The sequence below is a fragment of the Canis lupus genome, chromosome 34 (genome assembly GCF_048164855.1).
Source record: "Canis lupus baileyi chromosome 34, mCanLup2.hap1, whole genome shotgun sequence".
NCBI classification, from domain to species: Eukaryota; Metazoa; Chordata; class Mammalia; order Carnivora; family Canidae; genus Canis; species Canis lupus.
Window position 1 is genome coordinate 18,632,730 of NC_132871.1, and position 26,493 is coordinate 18,659,222.

Consider the following 26,493-nt stretch of genomic DNA (forward strand, 5'->3'; position numbering starts at 1 on the left):
AACTAGATACATATGTTACAAATATGATAGAGGCAGAATTATTAGTTTCAGCAGTTTTTATTTTCGAGCTTGATATTTCTTTCAATCTGTTTATTTTTTTAAAATCTTTTTTTAAATTTATTTATGATAGTCACATAGAGAGAGAGAGAGAGAGGCAGAGACACAGGCAGAGGGAGAAGCAGGCTCCATACACCGGGAGCCTGACGTGGGATTTGATCCCGGATCTCCAGGATCGCGCCCTGGGCCAAAGGCAGGCGCCAAACCGCTGCGCCACCCAGGGATCCCCTCTTTCAATCTGTTTAGAAGGATGGACTATGCTAATGGTGCACATTAATTATGTCAAATCCTTTTATAATAAAGCCTCATTAATTATAAAAGGTAGGGAAATATAAAGAAATAAAATGTTCTCTGATGTTAAAAAATAAGTACTAAGTTTGTGTGTTTTGAATCTTCCTCCTTCTAAATATATAATCAGATTTTTAAAATATATTGTCCATGTTCACCTGTGAATGAGGCCAACCAAGCTATCATTTGGAGTTGAAGAAAGGTAAAATAAAATTAGTTTAAAGGAAAAAAAAAAAAACAACAACAGTGGCATTAGAGAATGCTAACTCCACCCAGGTTAATAACCATAATTAAATGTACAAATGGTCCAATTCCATACTCGTACTTGTGTCAAAGATATCAATCAATAAAAATCATTAAGGCACATATGAAGGGTGTAAATTGTTCCTTAGATCATTACCAGGCTGTATTGAATTCAAATGCGAATATAATTTAAGTCAGTTAAAAACACGTCAATAGTAGGTCAATAGATATTATCTAATGTTGTCTTGAGTAAGTGGATAAAACATGAACTTTTAATAAAAGTCTAAATAATGGGCATGCCACTTTTAATAAATACACAGTTATCATAACAATCATTAATACTATTACGATAACAGTTATTCTCTCTGCCACTTTACCCAAAGTCCTATTTACCTTGACAAATACGGGTCTCAATAGCCTATAGGAGGGCAGTTGTTATTTTCACACAGTGCAGGTGAGTCCTACGTTAGATGCTGTTGTAAAAAGAAAGCGGTGGGAGCAAGCGTCGCGGAGAGAGGGCCACCCTCGGCCTGGGAAGCTGTTAGCTTTGGGTTACTTTCAGACACTCCTTCAACCGCAAGTCGCCCCAGCTGGGCCCGCGGCCTCTAAGCGGGTTAGTCCGCACACCCTGCAAGCTCATTTACCGCGTCTCCATGCAGATGCCTCTGCGAGGTGGAAGGTGGCTCTGGTCTCGGTGGCCGGAGCATCTGAGGTCGCAAATCCCAGGCTTTGAAACACGTCTTCGCTCTCCTGCCACGCCTTCTGCAACTTGCTCCTGAGCTCTTTGGGAGAGTCGGCGAGATCCAAGCTGTGGCCCGCGAGCACGTCCTCATAGGTCGGAGGCGCGTGCTTGAAGTCCAGGCCGCATCCGGCGGCCCCGGGGCTGCGCGAGGCGGACGGCCCCGCGGACGGCCCCGCGGACGGCCCCACGGACGGCCCCACGGACGGCCCGCCCGCCTGCCGCTCGCGCGCCTCCGCCCCGGGGAGCTGCTCCCGTGGGGACCGCACCGCGGGGCCGCTCCCCCGCAGCTCCCGGGGGCCACCGCAGGAGAAGCCTGCAAACCTCGTATTTTCTAGGGACGTCCATCCAAATTCCTCCTTACAGAACGAGTGGCTTTCCTGAATATCGTGGTCGGCTTCTCCGTTTGTGTCAAGTCTCCCGCCGGACGCGGCCGCAAAGGCGGCGCCAGCCTCCCACTCCCGGAGCCACCCGTGCGCCTCCCGCCCGAGGTCACCCGGGGGCCGTCCGGCCGCCCGGCCCGCGCACTGCGCCTCCGCCCGCCCCGGCCCCGCGTCCAGGTGGACGCAGGCGGCCCCTTCCTCCCCCCGCCTGACTTGCCCCTGGGCTCCCGCGGAGGCTCCTCCGAAGGCCACGCTGATGGGAATGGTGATGCTGGGCGCCGCGTCCCTGGCGCGGGTCTCTATCTTAATCTGGCGCCGGAGCGAGGCGGGAGAGGGGATGATCTCGGACCTGCGCTCTGCCCTGGCGGCCGGGGCTGCTGCCGGACACGGGGCGGCCCCTGCGGCTAACCTGGCGGTGGCGTCTCGGAGCTTGGCCAGCTGCTCCGAGCGACCCTCGGGGACCGGGGCCGGGGCCGGGGGTGGGGGCGGGGGCGGGGGCGCGGCGCTGGCTGCACCTGGCGCGGGGGGCTCGGCCGACCCGTGAGCCTTAGGGACACGGGGCAGCTGGTCCCCGGGGGGGCTGCGCGGGCGCCGGGCGCTGGACTCGATGGTTATGAAAGCCGGGGACCTTGGGCGTGTCTTCAGGGAGCCCGCGGGGCCCTGGCTGTGGTCTGCTGGGCCGTCGGGATGCGCGGGCACGTGGAGCTGAGCTGCGGGCACGTGGGGCTGAGCCGCGGGCACGTGGAGCTGAGCCGCGGGCACGTGGGGCTGAGCTGCGGGCAGGTGCGGCTGAGCTGCGGGCAGGTGCGGCTGAGCTGCCGGCACGTGGGTCTGAGCTGCGGGCACGTGGAGCTGAGCTGCAGCCCCGTCTCCCCACGACGACGTCCCTCGAAGGCCCGGGGGTTGGCTCCCCTGCTCCTCGGCCCTGGAGGACACCATGGCCCCCTGGATGGTGCTCTCACAGGACACAAGCATACCCTCCACTTGAGTTTTAATTTGCGTTACTTCTTCCCTGATTTTTTCTAGATTGTTCTCCGCAGCAATGCAAACGCCACGCCGCCTCTTTTCTTCACTTAGGAGCCATCCTGGCATGACCTTTAACAGCGTCTGAAAGGCTTCAAGGCCACCTTTACCAGGCTCCGCCTCCAACTGTTGTACCCGAGACAAAATCTGTTGCAGTTCTTCACGTTTTCTCACGGATTCCAGTATATTGAGAGCACGTTTTCCATCATCCTGCTGGGATTCTTTCGCGGAGGAAAACAAAGACTTGTTGGCTGTGATCTCTTGCTTTGAATCTTTATTATGAGAAAAGACTTGTTTCTGTTGTATGCCCTTGACCTCAAGACCTTTTTCTTCTTGCAGATTATTAGACGGCTGAGGCGCTGTTATACGTTCCACTTGACTTTCAGAAGTCTGTGTTTGCTGGAAATTCCGCGTTTGTGAATCAAGCTGTACATCGGTGACCTTTTGCTTGACTACCTTCTGTGCTGATTTATTCAAATGTCCTTGTTTTCTTTCAGCTCTTAGTCTCTCTTCCTCTGGACCCATCGCTGCTGGTTCCTGATCTGTTCTTTCACTTCCTGGAGGCTTCCCACTCGCAGATTCTCTAAATTCTCTTTGCTTCTCGGGAACGATACGCAGTTTACTTCCCTGGCTTTTCCCTGGGGGGTCTGTAGGCAATGTTATTGTCACTCTTTTCTCCCTCTTGGGTAGGTGATAATATTTTTCAGCTGCCGATTGCTTATGACTATATTCGGTGCTCGTTTCAGTTTTCTCGGTTTTCTGGTGTTGTTCCTTGCTGATGGTTTGAACGTCACAGTCGGGTTGCTTTTTACAGCTTTCATACGTGCGGTCCGTTTCATTGCATTTGTGATCTGCAGTTGGAAGCTTGATCGTTTTGACTTTGAAACTTGGAGACACTGGTTTTCTTGGGGGCAAGTGCAGCTGCTCCTCCAGACCCCTGTGTTGTGTTTGCTGCGTACTGCATTCCTGGTGCTCCTGCTTAGCTTCGTGAGCTGATATAGATCTTAACACCTCCCGTGAGCTCCCTAAAACTTCCTTTTTCATCACAGCCTTGTCTTCTGAGGCTGCTGAAACATGTTGGAGCCCCTTGGCGGCGGCTGTCACTGGTCCTGTGGTAGAAAGCTGGTCATCAGTACACACTCCTGGCACTTGAGAATGACTTTGAGGGTTTGGGTCTGGTTGAGCCAAAGTGACCCCTGACTCCGTTCCAGGGAGGGGAGCCTCCTCCTTTGTTTTCTGCAGCACTGACCTGTTTTGATTTGGGCTTCCGGTTTTGACTGTGTTGTAGCAAGAACTCTCGTGTTTCTGTCTTTCGAGCTCTTCTCTTTGTTGTCTGTACTTTTCCTCAGCAATCATTAAAGGGGTCTTAAATTTTCTCATATAAGGTTTTGGACTTTGTGGTCCTGAACCTGCTGAGAATGAATGAGATTTCAGAAGAGGCGCCATTGTTTTTTCCCTGGGTAGTGAAGTTTCTGGAACTGTCTGTGAGAGAGACCTCATAGAGTCCATAGATAACTGTTTTCGTTCATCAAGACTTCTAGATGTGCTCTGTTTCACCTCTGTGTGTTCACTGCTAGCCGCCAGTACTACTCTTTTCTGATCCGTTGAGGGAGTAATTTTACATTCCACACCTGGCAGGAAATTTTCCAGTTCAACTTTTGGGGAACTGTGATTCTTTTTGTCTTCTCTCTGTTTGGGAAATTTGGGTTTGGGGAGTGTGGGAGGTGGCAAAAGTACTCCTGATTTGCCTTTCAGGACTTTAGCCTGAGAATGAGTCTGCTGCGAACTGAAGGCTTCTTCCTGGGAGTGCTGTATGAAGGTTCCGGTGTGCTTTCCTTGAACAGAGGAGGAAAGGAGATGTGCTGGTTTACGAGATGGAGTTGGAGGAGGAAGAGGTGTTGGAAACGCTGATAGACAATCTCTTTCAGACTTCTCATCTTCTGGTGGTGGAGGAAGAGGGAGGCCTGGGAAACTTTCAAATTCAGCCTTTATCATCTCTGGGGACAGTGATGGAGGAAAACCATTTTTTTCAGGCAGCATCATTAAAGGAGGTGGAGGAGGAAGAGGAAATTCAATTTCCGATGATGCATTAGAAGGTGGAGGAGGAGGTGGAGACGGAGGTGGAAGAGAGCACTCACTTTCCTCTACATTATTTTCAGGGTTACAGTTGGTTGAGTTCAAGGACATTTCCATTGCCATTTTTAAGTCTGCGGAAGTATTTGTCTTCATGAGAAAGTCCTGGCTCCTCAGATGAACGTCAGCCTGCTTTTTGTCAGTTGCTTTAAATTTACTGTGGTTTTTGGGGGAGACTTTCACTTCTGTTATATTTGCTATGTCTTGCTCCACAGGCAAAGTCGGTTGAGGGTTCATGTTCTTTTTCTTCATATCTTTATGAGAACATTGTATTTCTTGCTTTAACAAGGTTTGCTTCTGGAAGTCCTCTGAAACTTCATAAGTTTTCCCAACTGTCTTATTGACTGGCCCCTGGGTTGGAATGGGCCTAGGGCTTTGTGTATCTGTTGGTATTTTCAGGTTTGGGGTACTTCTAGGACTCTTTACAGAGAAAGACTCAGTCTTCTGGTGGTCATTCCTCACTTTGCAAGTTTGAGTCTGTTGCCTTCCCACTCTTTTATCGATAGATTGAGTAGAGTGAAAGATAGCATCCTTCTGTTCTCTCACAGTCTCTGATTCCTCAGTTTTTAGATATTCCTTAGCTGACACAGTTGAGGTCAACTGTCTGCTCATATGCTCATCACTACGATGCTGCTCTGTTGTGGTATCAATCCGGACACCCATTTTGTCCCCCGATTCCAACACATTTTTAATAGCGTTGTGGTGTGAATTAGATAGTCTTCTAAGGCTTTTCTCAAGGGCATCATTGTTTTGTTCACGATCTATGACAATCTTTACAGTGCCTTTGGGGGCCTTTGGAAGAGTGACTTCAGTTCTTTTTTCTATTAAGTTCCCGTGACAAGATTTGCCTGTGGTTTGATCTGCTCCCCCTTGCCACCTGGCCACTGGCTCAAATGGTCCTGGTCTTGGCTGAAGAACACTTTTTGTGTCCCTCTGGACAGCCAGCTGATGAATCATTTTCTGCTCTTCTGAAGATCCTCCCATCACACTTTTCACATCTTCTTTCATTACACCTTTTTTATCCACCTCTTTGAAAGCTCTCTGGGCTTCTTTCAGATTCCTTAATGATATTTCAAGGTCATCTCGGATAAGCTCCTTTTTCAGAATTTCTGTTCTTGTGCTTGCAGTCTTTTCAAGGCATTCAATAGCTTTCTCGATGTCACCGGGGATGGCATTGGGCTGTTTAGATTCTCTCCATTGGTGGCTTGATTCCCTAAGTGACTTGAGTGTGGTCAGCATGTCACCTTTTATAGTTTCTTCTGTTTTAGCCACTGTTTTCTGATTTATGGCCTGGCTGAGGGAATTTAGGGTTGATTGCAAATCACCTTTGATAATTTCTTCTTTGGGTGTCTTGCAAAATGTAGTTTGAGGCTCTGTCATAAAAACCTTAACTGTGTTCTGCACATCTCCTGGGATGATGTCAGCCTCATTAACAGTACGTCCCACCTGAGACTGCCTTTTCTTTAGTAAGAGTTTTGTGCCCTCCACATCGCCACCAATTATTTCTTCCTCTCCTTGTTTCCTAGCTGTCAGTGTTTCATTTGACCCTTCCTGCAGTTGTTTAAGATAATCCAAAGCTCCAGTCTCTATGCATGTTGTGAAAAACTGAACATTTCCCCTCTCAGAAGCATCGATTTTCGCCCTTTCGGATATCTTATTGTTCGATATGGAAGACAGCAAATTGTGAATGGTACGTTTTACGTCACCCCCTATTACTTCTTCACGCTTAATTGTGTCACCAGTGTTTTCATGAAGAAGACAATAGATAGTCATATTAACATCTCCTCTTTCATCTTCCTGAATTAAGATGCCTTTCTTTACAGACCTGTCCTCAGAGAACAGGTTTTTTATTGCTTGTTGGACATCACCACTCACTATTTCTTCTTTTTCAGCATGAAATTCTGTTGATCGGTTTAATAATTGAGTTTTGGTCAAATTAACGTTGCCCTTCTCTTCTTCACTAACCCAAATCTCCCTTCTTGTGCAGTCTCTTTTTGAAAGTAGGTTCATTATTATATTTCTGAGATCAACCCTGATAATTTCTTCTTTCTGTATCTCGGGAGATGCTTGATTCATTAACTTGTATTTTGCCATTCGAACATCCCCAACTTCACCAGCTTCAATGATGATTCCAGGAGCCTCAATGACTTTTTGAGAGTAGAGTTCTTCTAATGTTTCCTTAATGCTCTTGCCAATAATTTCTACCTTCTCTACTCTACTTTCATTGAATTCGTGAAGGGGTGTGGTTTCAAAGAGCCATGTAGTTGTCTTGACATCAGAAGGAGGGATTTCCTCCTTGATGACTTTTGTGGTGCTTTCGTCGGCTTCCCTAATAGAATCCAAAGTTTGATTTTCAAAAAGCCATACCGCCTGCTTAACATCACCTTTCTGCATATCTTCCTGGGTAACTGTTTTGATGTTTTCATATTCTGACCCTTCTCCTCTCAGCTCATCTATGGTGTGGGTTTCAAATAGCCAAGTGGATGTTTTAACGTTGCCCTTTTGTATTTCACTGACACTTACTGTTCTTACATAAGTATTCTTACCACTGTTTTCAGACTCAAAAAATTGTCTACCTGCCTTTACATCCCCACCTTGAATATAGTCCACAGTGAGCATAGCATCACGTGATTCTTCTGAAATCTGATCCAGTGGCTGGGTTTCAAATCTGTATCTGACAGAACTAACATCTCCCTTCTGAATGTCTTCTTGTGTGACAGATTTAATAACATATACAGTCTCTGACTGATTAATTGAGTCTAGTGGTTTTGTTTCAAAAAGCCACCTCGTTCCTCGTACATCTCCATGAATCACCTCTTCTTTTTTAACTGTTGTCACTTCATGATAATAGCCTTCTCGATCTTGAATTGCATAGAGTGGCTGGGTTTCAAAGAGCATTCTGTAGCTTTTTACATCACCCTTCATTACTTCTTCAGTAATTGTTTTCTTGGTGCTGATACAGTCAGATTCTTCTTTAATCTCATCTAAAGAAAAAGTCTCAAAAATAAAGCACCCCTTTCTTACATCCCCACCTTGTACGTCTGTCACTGTCTTAACTAATTCGTCACCTTCGTGGTTCTCTTTTATCATATCAATTGGTTGGTTTTCAAAAAGCCACCTACAATTTAAAACATTGCCTTTCTGAATATCTTCAGTCTTTAGGGCTTTGATCTTTTTCAAAACTTCCTCTGAACTGGAACTTATGGAATCTAAAGGTTGGTTTTCAAATTTATGCCGCATGCTGGAGACATCTCCAGCTTGGATATCCATTTCCACGGCCTTGATTTCTTTTCCTTCCTCTCCTTGTATGCTGTCCAAATTTTCTGTCTCAAAAAGAAAACATGCCGTACGAACATCCCCACCTTGGATCTCCTCCTGTTTTACAGTTTGCAATTTGGTGGTTGCTTCAGAGTCATCCTTTATGGTATCAAGTGGCTTAGTTTCAAAGAGCCAGGTACAGGCTTTGACATCTCCCTTGTGAATTTCTTCACTGCCAGTCATTAATGAAACTTTTTCATAAAGAGACTCCATTGGTTGGGTTTCAAAAAGCCACCTGCAAGTTTTGACATCCCCTTTAACAATATCTGTCACTTGTTCAGTTTTACTTTCTACTTCTTCCATATTACTAAAATATTTAATTGAATCAAGAGGTTGGGTTTCAAATAGCCATTTAGCAGATTTCACATTTCCGGTCTGTATTTCTTGAGCAGATATTCCTCTGATTATCTGGAATTTATGAATGCTTTCATCAAACTGGTCAATGGGCCTTGTTTCAAAAAGCCACCTACAACTTCTTACATCACCTCTTAGGATTTCTTCTTGCTGCACTGTCTTGACTTGATGATATTTTCCAAGGTGATCTTGAATGGCATAAAGTGGTGTTGTTTCAAAAAGTGATTTGTTTAACTCTACAGCCCCTCTTGTGACTCCTTCCACCTCTATTTTATGTGATGCATCAAACTTAATTAAATTGTTTGATTCAAAGATGTGTGTGAAATTCTTTACATTTCCTCTGTCAACTTCTTCAAGTTTCACTGTTCGTATGTACTCTTTTTTATCTTCTCTAATGTCTTCCAGAGGTTGGGTTTCGAAAATCCATTTTTGGTGTCTAACGTCTCCCTTTTCTTCCTCAGAGGCAGTGATTTTTTGAAGTTTTCCCACATCAGGACTATCTTTTAAAGCCTCTATCGGAAGTGTTTCAAATAGATGCTTAGTAGTTTGTACATCACCCCCTATTATCTCTTCAGATCTTAGAGGCTCTGTATCAGGAACATCTTTTAGAATGTCTAATGGCTGTGTTTCAAACATCCAACACTTTCTGGAGACATCTGTACCTATTATTGTTTCCTTTTCAATGATGACCTCTTCTGACTCTTCTTTGATTTTTTCCAAAGGTTGAGTTTCAAATAACCACTTTGCCCTACTCACCCCACCTTTGACATTTTCTTCCATAGATATTCCTCGGACAACTTTAATTTCTGTGATATCCTTGTTAATTGTGTCCAAGGGCTGTGTTTCAAACATCCAACGTGCTGTTCTCACATCTCCTTTTTCAACGTCTTCTCTGTGAACAGTTTTAATTTCTAGCATTTGACCTAAGCCATCTCTAATAACATATAATGGTTGAGTTTCAAAACATTTTATACTTCTCTTAACATTTCCCTTAATTTCTTTGAGCTCAGACCTGAGTTGTAGTAGGTGAACTTCATCCACTGAATGAAGCTGTCCAAGCTGATCCAGATGTTGAGTTTCAAACATATATCTCACAGTCTTGACATCCCCACCAGTTATGTCCTTTGTGGCAGTTACCATTGATTCTTCTTGATGCATTTTATTCATTGAGTCTAATGGCTTTGTCTCAAACATCCACCGGGCAGTGCGGACATCTCCTCTGGCTAGCTCAGGAATTTTCTCAGCATTTTCTTCAGTGCCAGAAGAATGATCCCCCAGAGTATCTATGGGCTGAGTTTCAAACATCCATGTGGTATATTTCACATCACCACCAGCAATAATTTCTTGACCAGCAATGCCCTTATTGATGTTATCTTCATCTGGAGAGCCATTGTTGATGGAATCTAAAGGCTGATTCTCAAAGATCCATCTCATGGACTGCACCTCCCCCTTCAGAATTTCATCCCACTCCAAGTGTTCTCTTTCTGAGTTCAGAGTTTTTTGAGAACTGTCATTTGTATTTTCAAAAACATACCGGGCTTGTTGCACATCTGCTGAAACTGAGCTCCCTGAGTTCACTTGGCTAGAGACAATTTCAGAAACCTCACTGATATAATCTTTTTCTAAGTTTTTTCTTAACTCAGGATGTATGTGTTTATATAAACGGTTTAATTCATACAGATTTCTTTGCTTAGAATATAATTCTTTCGGTACTAGTGGTATTCTAGGAGGGTTGGGGCATTCAGGGGACTGGGAAAATGCTGTCACATCTACTGGAGTTTGAAATATATCAGGTGGGGGAGGAGGAAATTCTTCTGTCTTTCCCATAGGAGTCGCATTAACTTGTACCAGAGTTGAGGAAGAGGCACCGTGGTCACTATGTTTTGTGCTTGATGTTTCCTTCCTCTGGCTGGTAGATGTGCAGGAAGTGGAAGAGGTACTCACAACTGATGATGGTTTTAAAGTCTCTTCAGATTCACTTATGATCTTTAAGGGAAAGAAAGTCAAAGCTTATAAAAACGGGTATAGTGGTGAAGACTTCCTAGGTACTGCCCCTCACCTGTCCACCTGCTATGACATCTCCTTTGGAAATAACAGGTAATAGACTCCTTTGAGAGACCTATCTGGGAGCAATATTTAGTGTTTGTTACTGTCTTTCTTATAATTCATTGCGCTTTCAGCGTTATATTCCCCATTCAATACATCAACAGCTCAGTACTTTAACATTTTCACATAATCTTGATTGTTCTTCCTCCTTTACTTAATATGCTATGCTGAGTAATCTAGAGGGAAGCAATAAAAGTCTTAAAGTACTTTTGAGAGTTGTTTTGTTTTCCTTGGAATTTTAAGCAGAGTATCTGACATTTAAAATTGACTTTATTATTTTATCTAATGCTAGCTATTAAACTTTAGAGCACATATAATTTTTTCATTTTTTTCTTATCAGAAAAGTTCTAACTCCACTGCTTTTCTCATGTAGAATAATATCCTCCTTATGGAACAGAAAAGTACTGGCTCAGGATTTAGTTGGAAAACCACATCAAACATTCAATAATTTGAAAATGCTACGCATTTGTATCTGGCTTTTCACTTAAAATGTTTCTATGTAGAGAAATTGTCTTACTTTAATCTGCTTGGCTGGGGTCATCTCTTTGTCAGAATAAAGGACCTTTTCCTGGGCAGACTTTTCAAACTGCTCTTTTAAAAACTTAGCTGAAACCTTCGGGATTTCTTCATCCTCAGCTGTATCAATGACTGCAAACAGAAAAGAATACCAGTGATGTTATGTAACGAATAACCATGATGCTTGAGAAGGAAACTAATGCTATGGGAAACTTCTCACAATATATGTTAAATAAAAAGGTTCAAGGTACAAATGTATATATATGGCACTCTTTCATTATGTAAGTTAGTATATGTCAAGAAATATTGGAAGAACCGTGGGGAGTCATAGTGATGGGATTGTTGTTTAATTGTATATATTTCTCAAGTTTTCCACAAGCATGTTTTATTTTCATGCTTAGGAAAAATAAAAGTTATAAAACAAGAAAGGAACAGCACAAGAACAGAAAAGGAAGACCTACTTCCTTTAGGAAAACCAAAATAAAACCAAAATACAGATAGGGTCAAGTAATGATAGGGTCGCAATTGGCTTAAATCTCCTCTTTTAGCTCTTCAAGGCAACAAAGCTTCTCATTCCCCTCTTATAGTCAAGACAACCTGTATGGGTCTTATGCAAACTCTCACAGATTTGTCTGTAGTTTAATCTCATATCTTTAGGTTGAAAAAACTGTATATAGAAATGTTTAAATCTGTTATTAAAAGAAATACAATCTAGGAAACATTTCTGTTCTCAGAGAGCTTGTTAAACATTAAGTTTTATTCTAGGTCCCTACGGCAAAAAGCAATTCAGAGGTGGCTGGCGTATCACCTTCTAGGCTTTTAGGATGAATTCATAAGGCTGATGGGCAGTGAACTATTTTAGAAGCTTATTGCATCCATTACCACACACAGAACCTAATTATATATAGAAATACTACTCTGTCCCCTTTGGGACCATGAGTCACAGTTACTAAATTTACTTAGTGGGAGGGATTGTGCTTTGGAAGGCTTCCATTCAAACACAGATATATCAGCAGGAGAAAGGTATATTGGGGTCAAATAATAACAGATTCTCACCTGTTTCTTGAACATACTGATGGAACTGAGAAGCTTGGCTTCTTTCCTCAGTGTGTTTTTCAAGATGAGAGGCCTATGTTTTAAACAAACAGTTGTCTTTAAGAAGTCAGTTATTTTAGTATTATGCATATATTTTTCATTTCACAATGATTTTCATTCAAGACTCCAACAAACACTAAGAGATGCTAATTGAACTTCTATCCCTTATTTTAATGCATGGGCTCACGCTATAACAGAATATATATGAATTAACATCTAAAATGCACTCATATTTTTATGGTGCTCATCTTATTTTTCAAAGAACATCAGTTCCAAAGTGAGGAAATAGACACTGATATGTATTGATAGTAAACACATAAAGGACATTAAAAGCAATTGCTTATAATGAGGTCAGAATTTCCACACAGCTCTGTAAACTGTTTGGAAAGTATTGTCTTTTTAAGTAGTTACCATTTCTGTTCCAAGAACATCACTTTTGTGTGCTTTGGAAGCTTCTTGTTCAATTCTTTCCATTGCCTGGCTGCTTCTGGAAATGTCGACCTGACTGCTGTGGATTACCTCCTGAAAATAAATGAATGAAGAAATATACAATGTTTTAAGAAGAGTCTGAAAATTTTAACTGTTTTATTAATGCAATCTTAGTGACAGAGTCTTCTGAAAAAGGTTAAAGTTTCTCAGTGTATTAGTTTTCTTGGCCGCTATAACAAATTATCACAAACTTAGTGGCTTGTAACTGCACAAACTTAATAGTTTACAGTTCTGTACGTCAGAAACCCCGACTGGGGGTGTTGACAGGTATTAAAAGGTATGTATTCCTTTCTGCAGCCTCTAGGGGAGAATCTATTCCCTTGCCTTTTGCAATTCTAGAGACTGCCCATTTTCCTTGGCTCATGGCCCCACTCTTCTATCAAGCTGAAGTTTTCTCACACTGCCATCTCTGATTCTCTCTTCCAATTCCCTGTTCCATTTTTAAGGAAGCTTGTGATTACATTGGACCAATCTGGATAATCCAGGATTCCCTGTCAGAAGGTCAGCTGATTAGTAGCTATAATATTATTTGCAATCTTAATTCTCCTTTGCCATGTAACTTACATATTCACAGATTCTGGGAATTAGGACATAGATATCTTCAGGAGCTATTATTCAATCTATTACCCTTAGTAAGCTGCAATATGAGAAAGATGAACGTCAAAAGGAAAATGTAAGTCTTGATGAAAAAGAAATATATTTTGTTGTTTATAAGCCAACTTTTCATGTTATAGAAAGACATTCCAGTCTTCAAGTTGGCCACCTAGTTTGATGACACATCCAGAGTTCAAATGAAGACTATAGGGGAGCCTGGATGGCTCGTTGGTTGAGCATCTGCCTTCAGTTCAGGTCATGATCCCAGGGTCCTGGGATCAAGCTTCACAACCGGCTCATCATTCTGTGGGAAGCCTGCTTCTCTCTCTGCCTCCTTCTCCTTCTGCCTGCCACTCCCTCTGCAGGTGCTCTCTCTCTCTCCCCCTCTCTCAAATAAAATAAATAAAATCTTTAAAACAAAATCAAACCAAAACAAAACAAATGAAGACTATAACCATTAAGTATAACCAATATAAACAGACCATATTACATTAGTGTGTATCTCTCTCTCTCCACACATGGGGCTACTTTTGATTTTGGTTAATTGATTTAGGTGACCCTGGCTGAACTGAATGCTTTGAAGACCCTGTTTATTTTGGTGATCCAGTCCTGCTCTTACTATAGGATGTGATCTGATACAAATACATGATTGATTGGTTGGTTGGTTGATATGATGAGTCAGTTGGCATATTACTAAAAATCTTAACATCAAAAACTGAGGATGTGAAGAGATTACTCTTTAAGAACACATGAATTTGAAGTCGTTTGAAGTTGGGAGTTCACTTTTATCTTGATATCTACTTGACCATCAAACACTATTTTTGAGATCTGATTTTTAAAAAATTTGTCTTTGTAGAGAATAGTCAGGTGAACAAAGATCCATTACTATTCATCAAATAGGAGCACTATTTCTGTTTTACAGAAAGTTAAATAGTTTGACTATTTAAGAGTTTGACTATTTTAAAGTTTAAAATTAATTGAGACCTTGACTTGTTTTTTTTTGTTTTTGTTTTTTTGCTAGTGGACTTGTAGTGTGTGGCTTTTTCCTCCTAAGGTTATTTGGTATACAGGGTAAAACTTCTGATTAACCAAGAGGCAGTAGACATCTACTTAGAGATAGATATACAGTATGGTCTGATCTTATACTTTTCTAAGAAGGAGAATTAAGAAGAAAAGTTGACATCTTCCTAAAAGTTCTACAGAGAATTGAAGGCAAAATGTATGTTTATACTTTAGAATGTAGATTATATTTTATTGGATGTATTAGTTACCCAGATATCCTTTTACAATGTATACGTATATCAAATCATCATGATGTATATTTTAAATATTTTATAATGTTAACTATACCTTAACCAAGCTGAAAAAAATGTAGATTGTATCTCATTAAACTGAAGACCAGTATAATCTTTTTCTCTGAAGCAGAATGGTTTTCTAGAATGAGTTAATAATCCAGATACATAAAATAATAGTTAATAAGATGCTTGACACACGATTTGTGCTAAGAAAAAGTTTACTTAATGAGTGGATGACTAAAATAGCAAACTTCCATTAAAAAATGATTTTCATTTGATCTTCTATTTGCCAGGGAAGGTCCTAGAAATGGGATGGAACAATGAGTGAGCCAGCCATGGACTTTACTTTCTCAGGAGGGAGTATAGAAAATAAATAATCCATATCCTTTCCTTTAAGTTCAAATAATCAAAATCTAATTTAATAGGAAGCGTTACATAATCAAGTTTTATTTGAGGATATCAGTAACATTAGGCTGTAGGGAACAATAACAATCACTGAAGACTACAAATAGAGAAAAGGCATGAGCACAAATAACAACTCTTTCCGTGATAACTGTTTACAACTGTGACAATTTTTCCATCTATAAAGATATGATGGAAATATTTTCTGATATGATACTTTCTTATGATACTGATTAAACAAACAATGAAAGAGCTAAGGACAGTTTGAACCTGATCCCACTTTACCAAGATCCTTATTGAAGGGTACCATGATCATTACCATGGAATCATATCTCTACTTAGAATTCCATGTGACAAGCTATGGTGCAGAGACATGCTTATTTGGCTCAGTTGGTGTTTTTAAATTTGGAACTAATTAATACCTACAAAAATCAAAATTCCTCCCTGCTTTTGTAACCTTGGAAGATTTGACCACACTGGGTTCATATTCCAACATGTGAGTTGCTTGCCGGAACAAAGTAGTGGCCAAACTTTTTAGTTGGGACACGTACTTTTCAGTCGATCACTGTTCCCATCATTCACAAATAAGTAACAAATAAGTGGACATGTTTAAAAAAACCTGCCTGGAACCTATAGAAATTTTGGTTTCTTATACATGCTGCTAACCATCAGGCTGAAAGAACAGAGTTAGTGATTTGAATCTGTATGTTCAGAAAGACAAATGCAAACATTGGGAGTAACAAACATTAAGTAAATGTATTTTTGACATATTTTGAAAGTTATCATTTTCTGGGCACACTATACTGAATATGTATCTACTTGAGTAAAAACAATCCATGCCTGTCAGATCTAAATATATTTTCTTGTAGGAGATGACACAGCATAAACAGTACGAGGGTACATAAATTTTGTTTAGAGTTGTAAGTTTCTACTTATGTGCTACTACTAAATAGAACTGTAATTGCTACATTAGTTTGGTATGTAAGTGTCAATACATCAATTTTACTGCCCCCAGGTTGCTGTAATTTATATAAAATCTGTCTTAAAATATGCCAAGATTTTATTTCTGTCATTATTGTGTTTCATATTTTGCAACTAGTTTTGTTTGGATTTTAAATCAGACTTTCATTCTTCTCAATTACTGGTGTCTACAAAGTATAGGGATAGGTAAAAGGATGGATCAGGATAATGCTTAGGAGAAATCAAATTATACGAATAAAATGTAATAAAGAATTCTGGCAAGAACACCATCCATGAATTCACTCAAAACAATTAATAAAATTGGTTCTTGAATATTAAATTCATATATAGCTCTGGCTGCAAGAGTCAAAATGCAGTTTCGTTCACAAGTTGTATCAACCAGGAGTCAGAAACAGGGACTTTGTACTAACTTTCTCCTCTATTAGGTATGTCATAATCTTGGGTAAGTCACTAACTCACACTTAAACTTTTTTTTTTTATCTCATTCATCCATTTATAAAAAGTAAAACAGATGATATGTGTGCTCTAATATTGGAATCTAAAGGAAAGGATGTGGCACGATTGAAAGTAATATGATGTTTGTATAGCTCTCACCAATCTGATGTCAGTGCATAAATTAGGCAATCTATCCTTGATATATACTTCTAAGGAGATTTCTCCAGCACAGCAAAGACTTCACATTCTACTTACCCAATTTGCCATTGTTATTATCATTATAGGAGAAGGCATTGTACATTTCTACCAATAAAAATTCAAACTCATTCTAGCACAATGAGTAATGAAAGAATAGGACCAACTTTTTTTATGGTGACCCACTATTAGTGTGACTCTTAGAAGTATACCCAATAGGAAAAAATGTCATAAAACAGTAGAATAGTACATGATAACTGTTTCACTAGAGTGGAAAAACAGTTCATGCTCAATGCCAATAATTCAGCTGTTTTACCTATCACTAATCTCATTTTTAATAAAACTAGAAATAGTTATGATGTGTTAATGCTATTTGCTTCTTTGTCAAACAGACATAAATAATACCAAAAAATGTGCTATTTATGTTAGCAAAACTGTCAGCAGATTCAAAGTTTGAAAGAATAAACAGTTCTTTCTTTTAAGTGATGAACAATGATTTCTGGTTAATATATTGTGTTTCTCTAGATTTGGTTATATTCAAATTCAAACATGTTTGTTTTGCCATTGGTTTCTTTAAAACATTTAAAAAAATAATTTACAGTATAAAGTTTGATTTTCCTAGGGTTTAAACTTCAGGTTAAGGTTTTTTACATCACTATGGACTTTTGAAGTCATGGCTCAGAAGTTATTTTCTGTTTGAAACCTTTCCTGACTTTTCTATAGAAATTTACCTATACCTGCTTTTTTTGTTGTTGTTGTATTCCCATCCTGTCAGAACACATCTTTATTTAAACCTCTTTAACTGAACTCATGCATTCTCAAATCTCAGTGTTAGCATCCTGGCAGATAGTTGATGACTCCTCCCCGCCACCCCACCCCCAGCCTTAAATATCAAGGAGTAAGTGCATGGGCAAATTTTTTCCAAGAGTGTGAAAATTTTGTGATTTTAAATCTAGTTTAAAAATTGAAATTCTAAAATGTTTCCACATAATCCTATGGTTTTATTTTTTAGTCTTTTAGCTAACAATCTTTGATACTGAACATTTCATAATTGGTCAGTGGAATTATTGAAGATAATGTGTATAACAATAATGTGTTGATCACTTTACAAAGTGTTTTCTGAAAGAGGCCTTTGACAACATTGCAAGGGGTCAGAACATCTATGGATGAATATGGACAGTGCTGTGATGCTAGGAGTAATTGGCATCATCACAGGGAGGAGAAGGCTGAGCCAAGAAACCAAAAAATGCACAAAGACAACAAATATACACAAAGGGAAAAACACCTTTCAAAATAAAAAAATATATTTCCAATAGCCTTTCTATAAAAAGATCTACATGGTGCTGGGGCATCTGAGTGTCTCAGTTGATTAAGTGTCTGCCTTTAGCTCAAGTCATAATCCCAGGGTCCTGGGATGGAGCCCCAAGGCTGGCTCCCTACTCAATGGGAAATCTGCTTCTTCCTCTTCCCCTGCCCCTCCTCCCTGCTCATGCTCTTTCTCTATCTCAAGTAAATAAATAAAACCTTAAAAAAAGATCTTCATGGTGCTAAACAGACTAGTTTGTATTTTTTAAGTGAATTAGTATTCATTGAGTTGAAATTGAAGTGTTGTCAAGCATCATCTAGAAACAGCAGAATGCATTGAGCAGAATTACTATGACATGAAGAAATTAAATTGAGATATTTATGATGACAATGAAAGACAATACTTTATCCTAACTTTTAGTTTACACAAATAGGGAAAGATATCAAGGGAGAAAGGAATCAAGGCAATAACTCACTATACTCGGAAATGAAGCCTCCAATTTTATTCAGCTCAATAGTAAAGCTATGAGCACGTACTAGTTGGATTGTCGGATCCAAAGAGACTGATGATGCAAAACATTGAACAACATTTTAAAAGGCAAGGTAGTGACATTTTCCTTTGAAATCATTGCATCCCTAAACATGAGTGATCTTATATAGATTCACCTATGGATTTATTCAACCAACAGCTCCTGAATACCAACCATCTCAATCACATTGTGTTAGGCATGTCCCTGTTGTTTTAATAAAAGTTTCTATAATTATATCTCAGTCCACTTAAATGCCTAGCAATCATGTATCTATCCATCTGTCTATCTCTGTATCTGTGCAATATATAAAATTATATACATATATATTTAATGAAATAAAAAAGTTCAGCTTGAAATTCTCTTAAGGCAAGATTTGTAATAAATACAGATACATGAATTATGTAGCTTCACTACATAAATCTCTGGGAGAAGTATTATCATTCAATTAATTTCAACTTTTTTTCACTGAAAATAATTATGCTTTGGTCACATTTAGCTACAAAGAACAAAACTTATCTTTTCTAATAAAAAATATTTAATTTAAACGTGGAAATATTTTTTGCTTCAAAAAGGTTTTTGAATAAGAAACATCAGCTTTAGCTGCTAGAACTCTGACTGTCCTCATCTTTCCCCAAAATTTTATTTATAGAGCCATAACCCTGCGTCCAGAAATGCTGAAGATTCATAAAAAGAACATATAAAAGATGCACTCTCAACTGCGCCATCAAACATATTAGTTATATAAATAACAATATTTATTTGACAAACTAAAAAAGCAGGACATATAGAAACATTCAATTTGCAGTAAAGGATGCCTTCTAGAAGTTTTATGTAGATGCGTCTTAAAGATTGACATATGTATGCAATATTTCAATCCAACATAGACATAAAGCATCTTAAAACCAAAGTGGCATGGGGATATAAACAAACATAAAAGTATAATAAAAGAGGCTAAAACTTAGAGTCTCAAGGAACAGTGATATTATAAATAAAAGGCTTGCAAGAAGAATGAAAATATTTTAAAGAAAAAGAAAGCCAGAGGCTACATGTATCTTATGTTAATTAATGCAAACCAAAATAGAGAAACAGAAGAATCATACCTCTTCATTACCACCCTTCCCTCACCAATATCCACTAGATTTATAAGCCCTGCCAATTCTTTGTTTAATTATCTCTCAAGTCAATGCCCTCTTTACACTAAATTTCTGACCCATGTAAGCCCATATGTATTTAATCTATTTCAGTAGTCTCCTAACTTTTCTTCTTCCATCTAAACTTGACCCCCTTTATTTCAATACGGCCAGAAAAATCTTTCCTGCAGATCTATTCATCTTCCTCTGTTACGTTTCTACAGTGGCTCCTGATTGCCTTAGAATAAAATAACAGTTCTTTAACATATAGAACTTTCTTATTATCAGGGCTTTGCCTACATCTCCAGCTTCATGCCTCAGTTGTGCCTCACTATATTCACAAATATACTATTTTATCTTTTGTATAAGGTGTTCCTTTTGCCTAGAATGCAATTCTAAATTCATGAAAAATTATTTCAAATCTTAGCTCAGCATTCTCTGCTCTCATATGTCTTCCTTGACCATCTTTCATTCAGAGTAGTTTAGCACCAACTTGTGTCCCAACAAACCTCATTTATATTTTCTATCATAGAATAATTGTACTTTAATTATTTGTTTATGTCTATTTCTCTGATATAGTGAGCTCCTTGAGGGCAAAATAACATACTCATCATTGAATTTTTGTGCCTGACATCTGGTGGGTGCTTGATGACTATCAGCTGAATAAAAAAAAAAATATAAGGCACAACCTCCAGTCATCCACTTGAGTTAGGATCACTTCTGCTCACTTTCTTTGGGCAAGTTACTCAGTCCTTCAATGTGTTCTTGTCTTATCCTCTCCCGCCCCCACAATAAAAAGGACTAACCAGGAAATAATAACAGTGTCTATCTCAGAAGGTTATTATGAGGAAGAAGTAAGTTAATATAAGTGAATACCTGGCTCATAAGTACTATATTAGTGTTTGCTATCTTTACTTAACAGATATTCAATGCACACTTACTTTGTGTCAACTATTCACACAGTAAACAAGGCCAGAAAAAAAAAATAGATGGGATGAGAGTAGATTGTCTATGGCTCTACGAATTTTACCATTGAAGTTTACCATGAATTTTTCATTATAGAACTAAGGCCAGAAACTAAAGAAGAACAAGTTCTAATACATACATTTTTTTTCCACCAGAGAATTAGTAGATTTGGGGGGGTTATTCAAAGAGAGAGAAGCAAAAAGGTGCCCGTGCATATTGTGTCTCTTCCAAATTGCTCTGGCTGCTTGCACATGGGAAGACTCTACAGAGGCATGGACAGAGAGTGGCTTTGTGATCATTTGTTTACTTTTTCTATGGTTCATCTTTCTTGAACTAATACCTAGTGAAGAGTCACTCCATAGTGATTTAATCTACAATTACGCATTTTCCCCCATACTCTTTCCTAAAAATCATGTTGTATGACTATCATTTAGAAAGTATATTAAGAATGTTAAGATTTGGGGCACCTGGGTGGCTCAGTCAGTTAAGCATCTGCCTTGGGCTCAGGTCATAATCCTAGCATCCTAGGATCAAACCCCTCATTGAGCCCTGCATGAATCCCTGCATCAGGCTGAGCAGGGAGCCTGCTTCTCCCTCTCCTCCCCTCTTGTACTCTCTCTTGCTATCTCTCTCTTTTTCAAATAAATAAAATCTTTGAAATAAAAAGAATGTTAAGATTTGTATATTACATATTTCTAAATTTAGTGACAATTCCCGGTTTCCAGCAGCAGTGTCTGAGTGATTTAAACAGGAAAGGTAATTTGTGAAAGAGACACTGGGCAACAGAGGTGGGGTGGAATTCATGGAATCTCCAGGATTCCAGAAAATAAAACTCAGAGGTTTTGTGGCCACTGACAGAGCTGAATAATGCTGCAGAACCATCTGGTGAATGCACCCATGCTGCTGACATTGAACACCAGACACATTCATTGCTGAAGCTATCAATACTATATAATGGATGTTGCTTCTAGAATAGTTATTTCTTGAAATTAGATGGTGCTAATCTCCTGACATCAACCATAATTAAGATTAATTCCACAAAGGCCTTGCTTCTCATGTCATTTCATTATTTCTTTATGCAAAATCTGAGTTGGGGGGTGTCTGATTGGTATGATCTAGTTCATAGTTCTGGGTCTTAGATATCAAGGAGTCTTAGGAGAATAAGTATATGGTATTTGCAGCTTCTCTTAGTGGAAGCTGGTTCTCCCTCACTAGGCACAGGAGTTCCGAAGTATAGAAGCAGTTTCAAATGTCATAAAGAATAAAAAGTGCCCATTTACCTCTGCTAAAAAAGTATTATTCATGAACATGAGGTCTTCTTAACCAAATGGAAACCAGCTAAAAACATAAGTGAAGGTGTTTATTTTTGACAACAGATAACATAGTAGAAACCAATGTTCATGTCTTATAATGTAATTGATTCAGGCCTATTTCTTGGCAATATATATTCCACATGACATTGCAAGTACATGTAGAATGACTCTGAGACAGTACAATTTGCCTGCTAAGAGGTCAGAAAGAGTTCTTGCTATATAAGCCTCCCTCCTTCTTTCACTGTCCCTCTGAACCTCTATGGCCATGGGTCTTGTTCACTGGGAGGAATGACATTTTAAATCTTTATGTAAAACCCAAACAGAAGGAATAAGCACAGTAAAATAGATTTGGCTCTGATGCAAGCATTTTAGGGTTATTGGGGCAAACAAGGCAGTATAATTATCAATTATGGCTACAAATGAATTATCCTGATTACTCGGGTTTTCTTCAAAATAAGGAAAAATGGGGAAAAATAAAAGGGTAACTAGTTGCAGTTTCACTGGTGAATGTATCTACTAGCAACACAGGGAATGAAAAGAGATTGAAGTGGCAGACAGGAAGATTAGATTATGGCTGGAGTTTGTCATCAATTCAAGTGAGAAATCAGGTAAATAAGTCACAACTAAGTTCAGTCTCACTTAGAATCCTCATTTGTAATCTGCTGGAACAGAGAGTGGGGAAGCACTGAAGGAGACAGATATGAAGGGCTACCACAGACTGAGTATTTTACACATCAGGAAGTGTACCAGGCTGTTCACACTTGCATAATGTCTAATTTCTTTAAAACTCTACTATTCTTAAATTCTATATGTTGATTACATATAAAAGGGATGGAAGGAAGAATAATATGCAAGATTTTAAAAACATCAAACATATACCATGAATATAATATTTTAATAAGAATTCCATCACCCAGCTATTTTGAACTAATGTTTTTAACACCTAAAAGCAGTAAGTGATGTATTTAATGTGCACTTATTATGTGCTTAGAGTGTATTTAAAGTAGGGACAAGAGAAAAGGAGGGCCATTATCCTCAGTCAGTTAAATATGCTGAAGAATAGCACAATTCTGAAATGCCTTTAAAGAATCCAAAAATTAATCATGTGCAATAATTTGTATTGTGCATTATCCCTTAAAAAAACACTGGGTCTGTTGCTACAATATCCTTTTCACTACTATAGTAGGTAACTATACATTTTTCTTTCTTTTAGGGCTGGTGATTCAGTGAAACATCTTTTCTCTCAAGATAATATTGGTCATCAAGTGCAAAGTTTTGACAAATACAAAATACCAATGCCAGAAGTTCAAGGGGTCTCGAAATCGAAAAGAGGTTGTTCCTAAAAAGGACCAAGGACTATGTGCTTTAAGTACATGCTTAAATAGTTTCATTTTACATAAAAAATATCAACAGTTAATAAAAAAACAAGCCATTTAACTCCTACAGATTTATAGAAAAGAAATCTGATGAAATAAAATTAAAGGACATACTCTCTAATCTATAATGGATTCCCTCCCCATTGAGCTTATCAATACCAGTGTACTGTAAAAGACAGAAACCTACCCGCTTACTGGAGGCTCATATCTGAAGATCAGGTTTGTTCTTTAAGGATGGATCAGAGCAGATGAGTTTCAAACAGGCATTGATAAAAAGGAATGATAGGTCTTTAAAACTTACTACAAGTTTAGTGGTCTATGAAATACTGAAAGATAAATATTTGATCACATATCTCAAGATTATATGAAGAGGGATTATACTGAACGCAAGGGCCAGACACAGAGCCCATGATTATTAAATGATTTAAACCTGCATTTTGTGTGAAAAGATATTGTCTGTCTCACCACTATTTTTATAGGAACAAGTTAACATATTTGCATTTAATTCTGATATAGAAAAAGTAGTTCTGTATGTATGCATAATTCTCTCATGCATAGTTTTTTTCACACTCTCTCCTCCCTGCAAATGATTCCTTCTTTTCTTTGTCTATCTTCTGTACCCTGACTTGATGGTATACTTTGTCATTATCATCATTTCCTCTTGTAATGAAAAAGGTCTAGAAAAATAAGGAGATGAAGGAAAAGGCGTTGAGGGAAAAAAAAGGAAAATACATTTTTTGATCCTCCAAACGAAAAAAAAAAGACAATATAATTTGGGGTGAACTTTTGATATTTTTAGAATTATGGCACAAAATATTTCTGATAAAAGACTCACAAACTGAACCCCAGCCTAAAGTACTGACTTCATCAAAGTTCCCCCAATGTCCCCAAAATGTTTCTGAACACCATATGATATGATGAGTTCTAGTATTCAATCTTTTTAATCTGTACTCTGAAGATAAAGAATGAATTTCAAATGCTATAGCAGGATGAGGTCTTTAGTACTCTTGGTATTTCCCCCAGGGTAAGGAAGATAGATTGAGCGCTTGGCTCCCCCTGTTGGTATCAATCTGGTGGCTGGGATACAATGTGCCCCACAAATGATGGGGTAGGATATGAAGTAGCCTCATCTGGTTCCTAAAGAGATGAATAATAACTTCCTTCTTACCATGGTAGATGACTCTGGGCAGAGACGGAGAAAGAATAAGCACAAGAAAAGGCTGTTAGAAGAAGATGTAACCTTATTCCATGTGCTATGGTCTTGAGATCTGCATAGAAGCTAGAAAAAATAAATTTCCCAAGCAATATCCCAGACAGGATCCCTTCAACAGCATGGCACTGAGGACAGAATGTTTTTTTTTTTTTTTTTTTTTTTTAAATACTTGGGAATTTTTTTTTTAATTTTTTTTTTTTTATTTATTTATGATAGTCACAGAGAGAGAGAGAGAGAGGCAGAGACACAGGCAGAGGGAGAAGCAGGCTCCATGCACCGAGAGCCCGACGTGGGATTCGATCCCGGGTCTCCAGGATCGCGCCCTGGGCCAAAGGCAGGCGCCAAACCGCTGCGCCACCCAGGGATCCCAGGACAGAATGTTTTAATGTCTCTTCCTTTTCTCAGGCCTTGTATTTTCCCAGTTTTTCGGGGTGGAGGGTTATGATAATTTATTTGTAATTTTACAAAGTAATAAATTAAATGAACATGTAAAAGAATAAACAAATATGTCTCAATCTAATCATTTTCAACGACCCAAGAGGATGGGTTTATTTTGAGAAATAGCAGGCCCAGAAGAAGTAGAAAGAGATAATAATATCTTACGTCAAATGCTAAGAGAAAATACCCATTTTCATAAAACTAACTGTGGAAAAAACATTTTATAGCTTCTACTAAGTTCTACAAGCGTAATGATCCTGTAATGTTAAGGTTTCTTTTGTTATAATTTTCCTTGCTCCTCAAAAACTAGCAAAGTCTATGAACCTAAAATTCCTTAGCTTGCCATTCTAACAATTCAAAACTAAAGCAAATGTAGTATAACATATTGTTTCTATATTTAAGAATTCTATTGAGGGATCCCTGGGTGGCTCAGCAGTTTGGCGCCTGCCTTTGGCCCAGGGCGCGATCCTGGAGACCCGGGATCGAATCCCACATCGGCTCCCGGTGCATGGAGCCTGCTTCTCCCTCTGCCTGTGTCTCTGCCTTTCTCTCTCTGTGACTATCATAAATAAAAAAAAAAAAACAAAAAACAACAACTTAAAAAGCTTTTAAAAAATTCTATTGAGTATAATTATACAAAGAGCATATTTCTATTTTTAAACTAATATGAGACTTCAAATTGAAGGAGGGGCTACACAAATGCATTCTTTCTTCCAGCTTTCCCTCCTTGTCTACTACCTCCCATATAAGATGACATAAAATTCCATCATGTTAAAAATATCTGTGTTTTACATTTTCATCAACCTCAGATGCTTTTGGGGATCACTGGTAACATGAAACTATGGGCCGTACTTTTGTGTATTGTAGGAAAGGGTCTAGGTGACACTCTCTCAACAACTCTGGGCCCTGAGATAAGAACAAACAATACCACTCCTTTTCCCCTAAAGCAATCCCAATTCATTTTACTTGAAAGTAGTGAAGGGTGTATCTGTAAGTGCACTTGTCTTCTGCAAATGAAATTGAAAATGGGTTCTATAAGAACAAATAGGTTTACAGAAACAGAACACCCACAATATCATTAAGAAGAAAAGCCGTGGTAGTGGTACTCCAATAATTGGGGTAAACATTGCTTCTACAAATTCTATTTTGGAGAATGAGTAAGATGAATCATAGAAAGAAAAGCAACTGATTCAGGATTTTTTGAAATCACTTGAATCTGTGCTTGCAACTCAGTCTTACTTACGGGTTTTTGTACTAACTACTGAGGTTCCAACAGCCTGAGAAATAGTGCCAGGGCACCCTTTCTATGATAACATTTCTAATCCCCGCCCCCCCCCCCCCAAGTCACCAGGCAGATTAGCTCATTTAGTTATTAAGAACAGAGTAAAGGAACCCAGGCTTAATGCACACACTGGATGGACTGCACACCTCACCAAGAAGACAGTTTCCACAAAGGACCAAGGCAAACATCTTGCCAACGTCTTCAGAGTGTGAGGTTAGAATGAGTTTCCCTTGATAATGATGCACTGCAGATTCTCACAGTGCTGCAGCAGGGGAGGGAGGAGTGAATCCCTCA

At 39.2% G+C, this 26,493-nt stretch overlaps 1 protein-coding gene across 2 annotated transcripts in view; it reads right to left on the reverse strand.

The window, feature by feature from the left end:
• Nucleotides 1-26,493, reverse strand: part of XIRP2 (xin actin binding repeat containing 2) — a 74,575-nt gene that overhangs the window by 9,203 nt on the left and 38,879 nt on the right. Inside the window, exons 4-7 of one of the 2 annotated variants that reach the window (XM_072810938.1) lie at nucleotides 12,667-12,777; nucleotides 12,217-12,289; nucleotides 11,162-11,292; nucleotides 1,233-10,524 (exon numbers count right to left, since the gene is read on the reverse strand). In XM_072810938.1, coding sequence (XP_072667039.1) covers nucleotides 1,233-10,524; nucleotides 11,162-11,292; nucleotides 12,217-12,289; nucleotides 12,667-12,777 — 9,607 coding nt within the window. The remainder of the gene's footprint in view (nucleotides 1-1,232; nucleotides 10,525-11,161; nucleotides 11,293-12,216; nucleotides 12,290-12,666; nucleotides 12,778-26,493) is intronic. The other variant, XM_072810939.1, reaches the window with a different exon arrangement.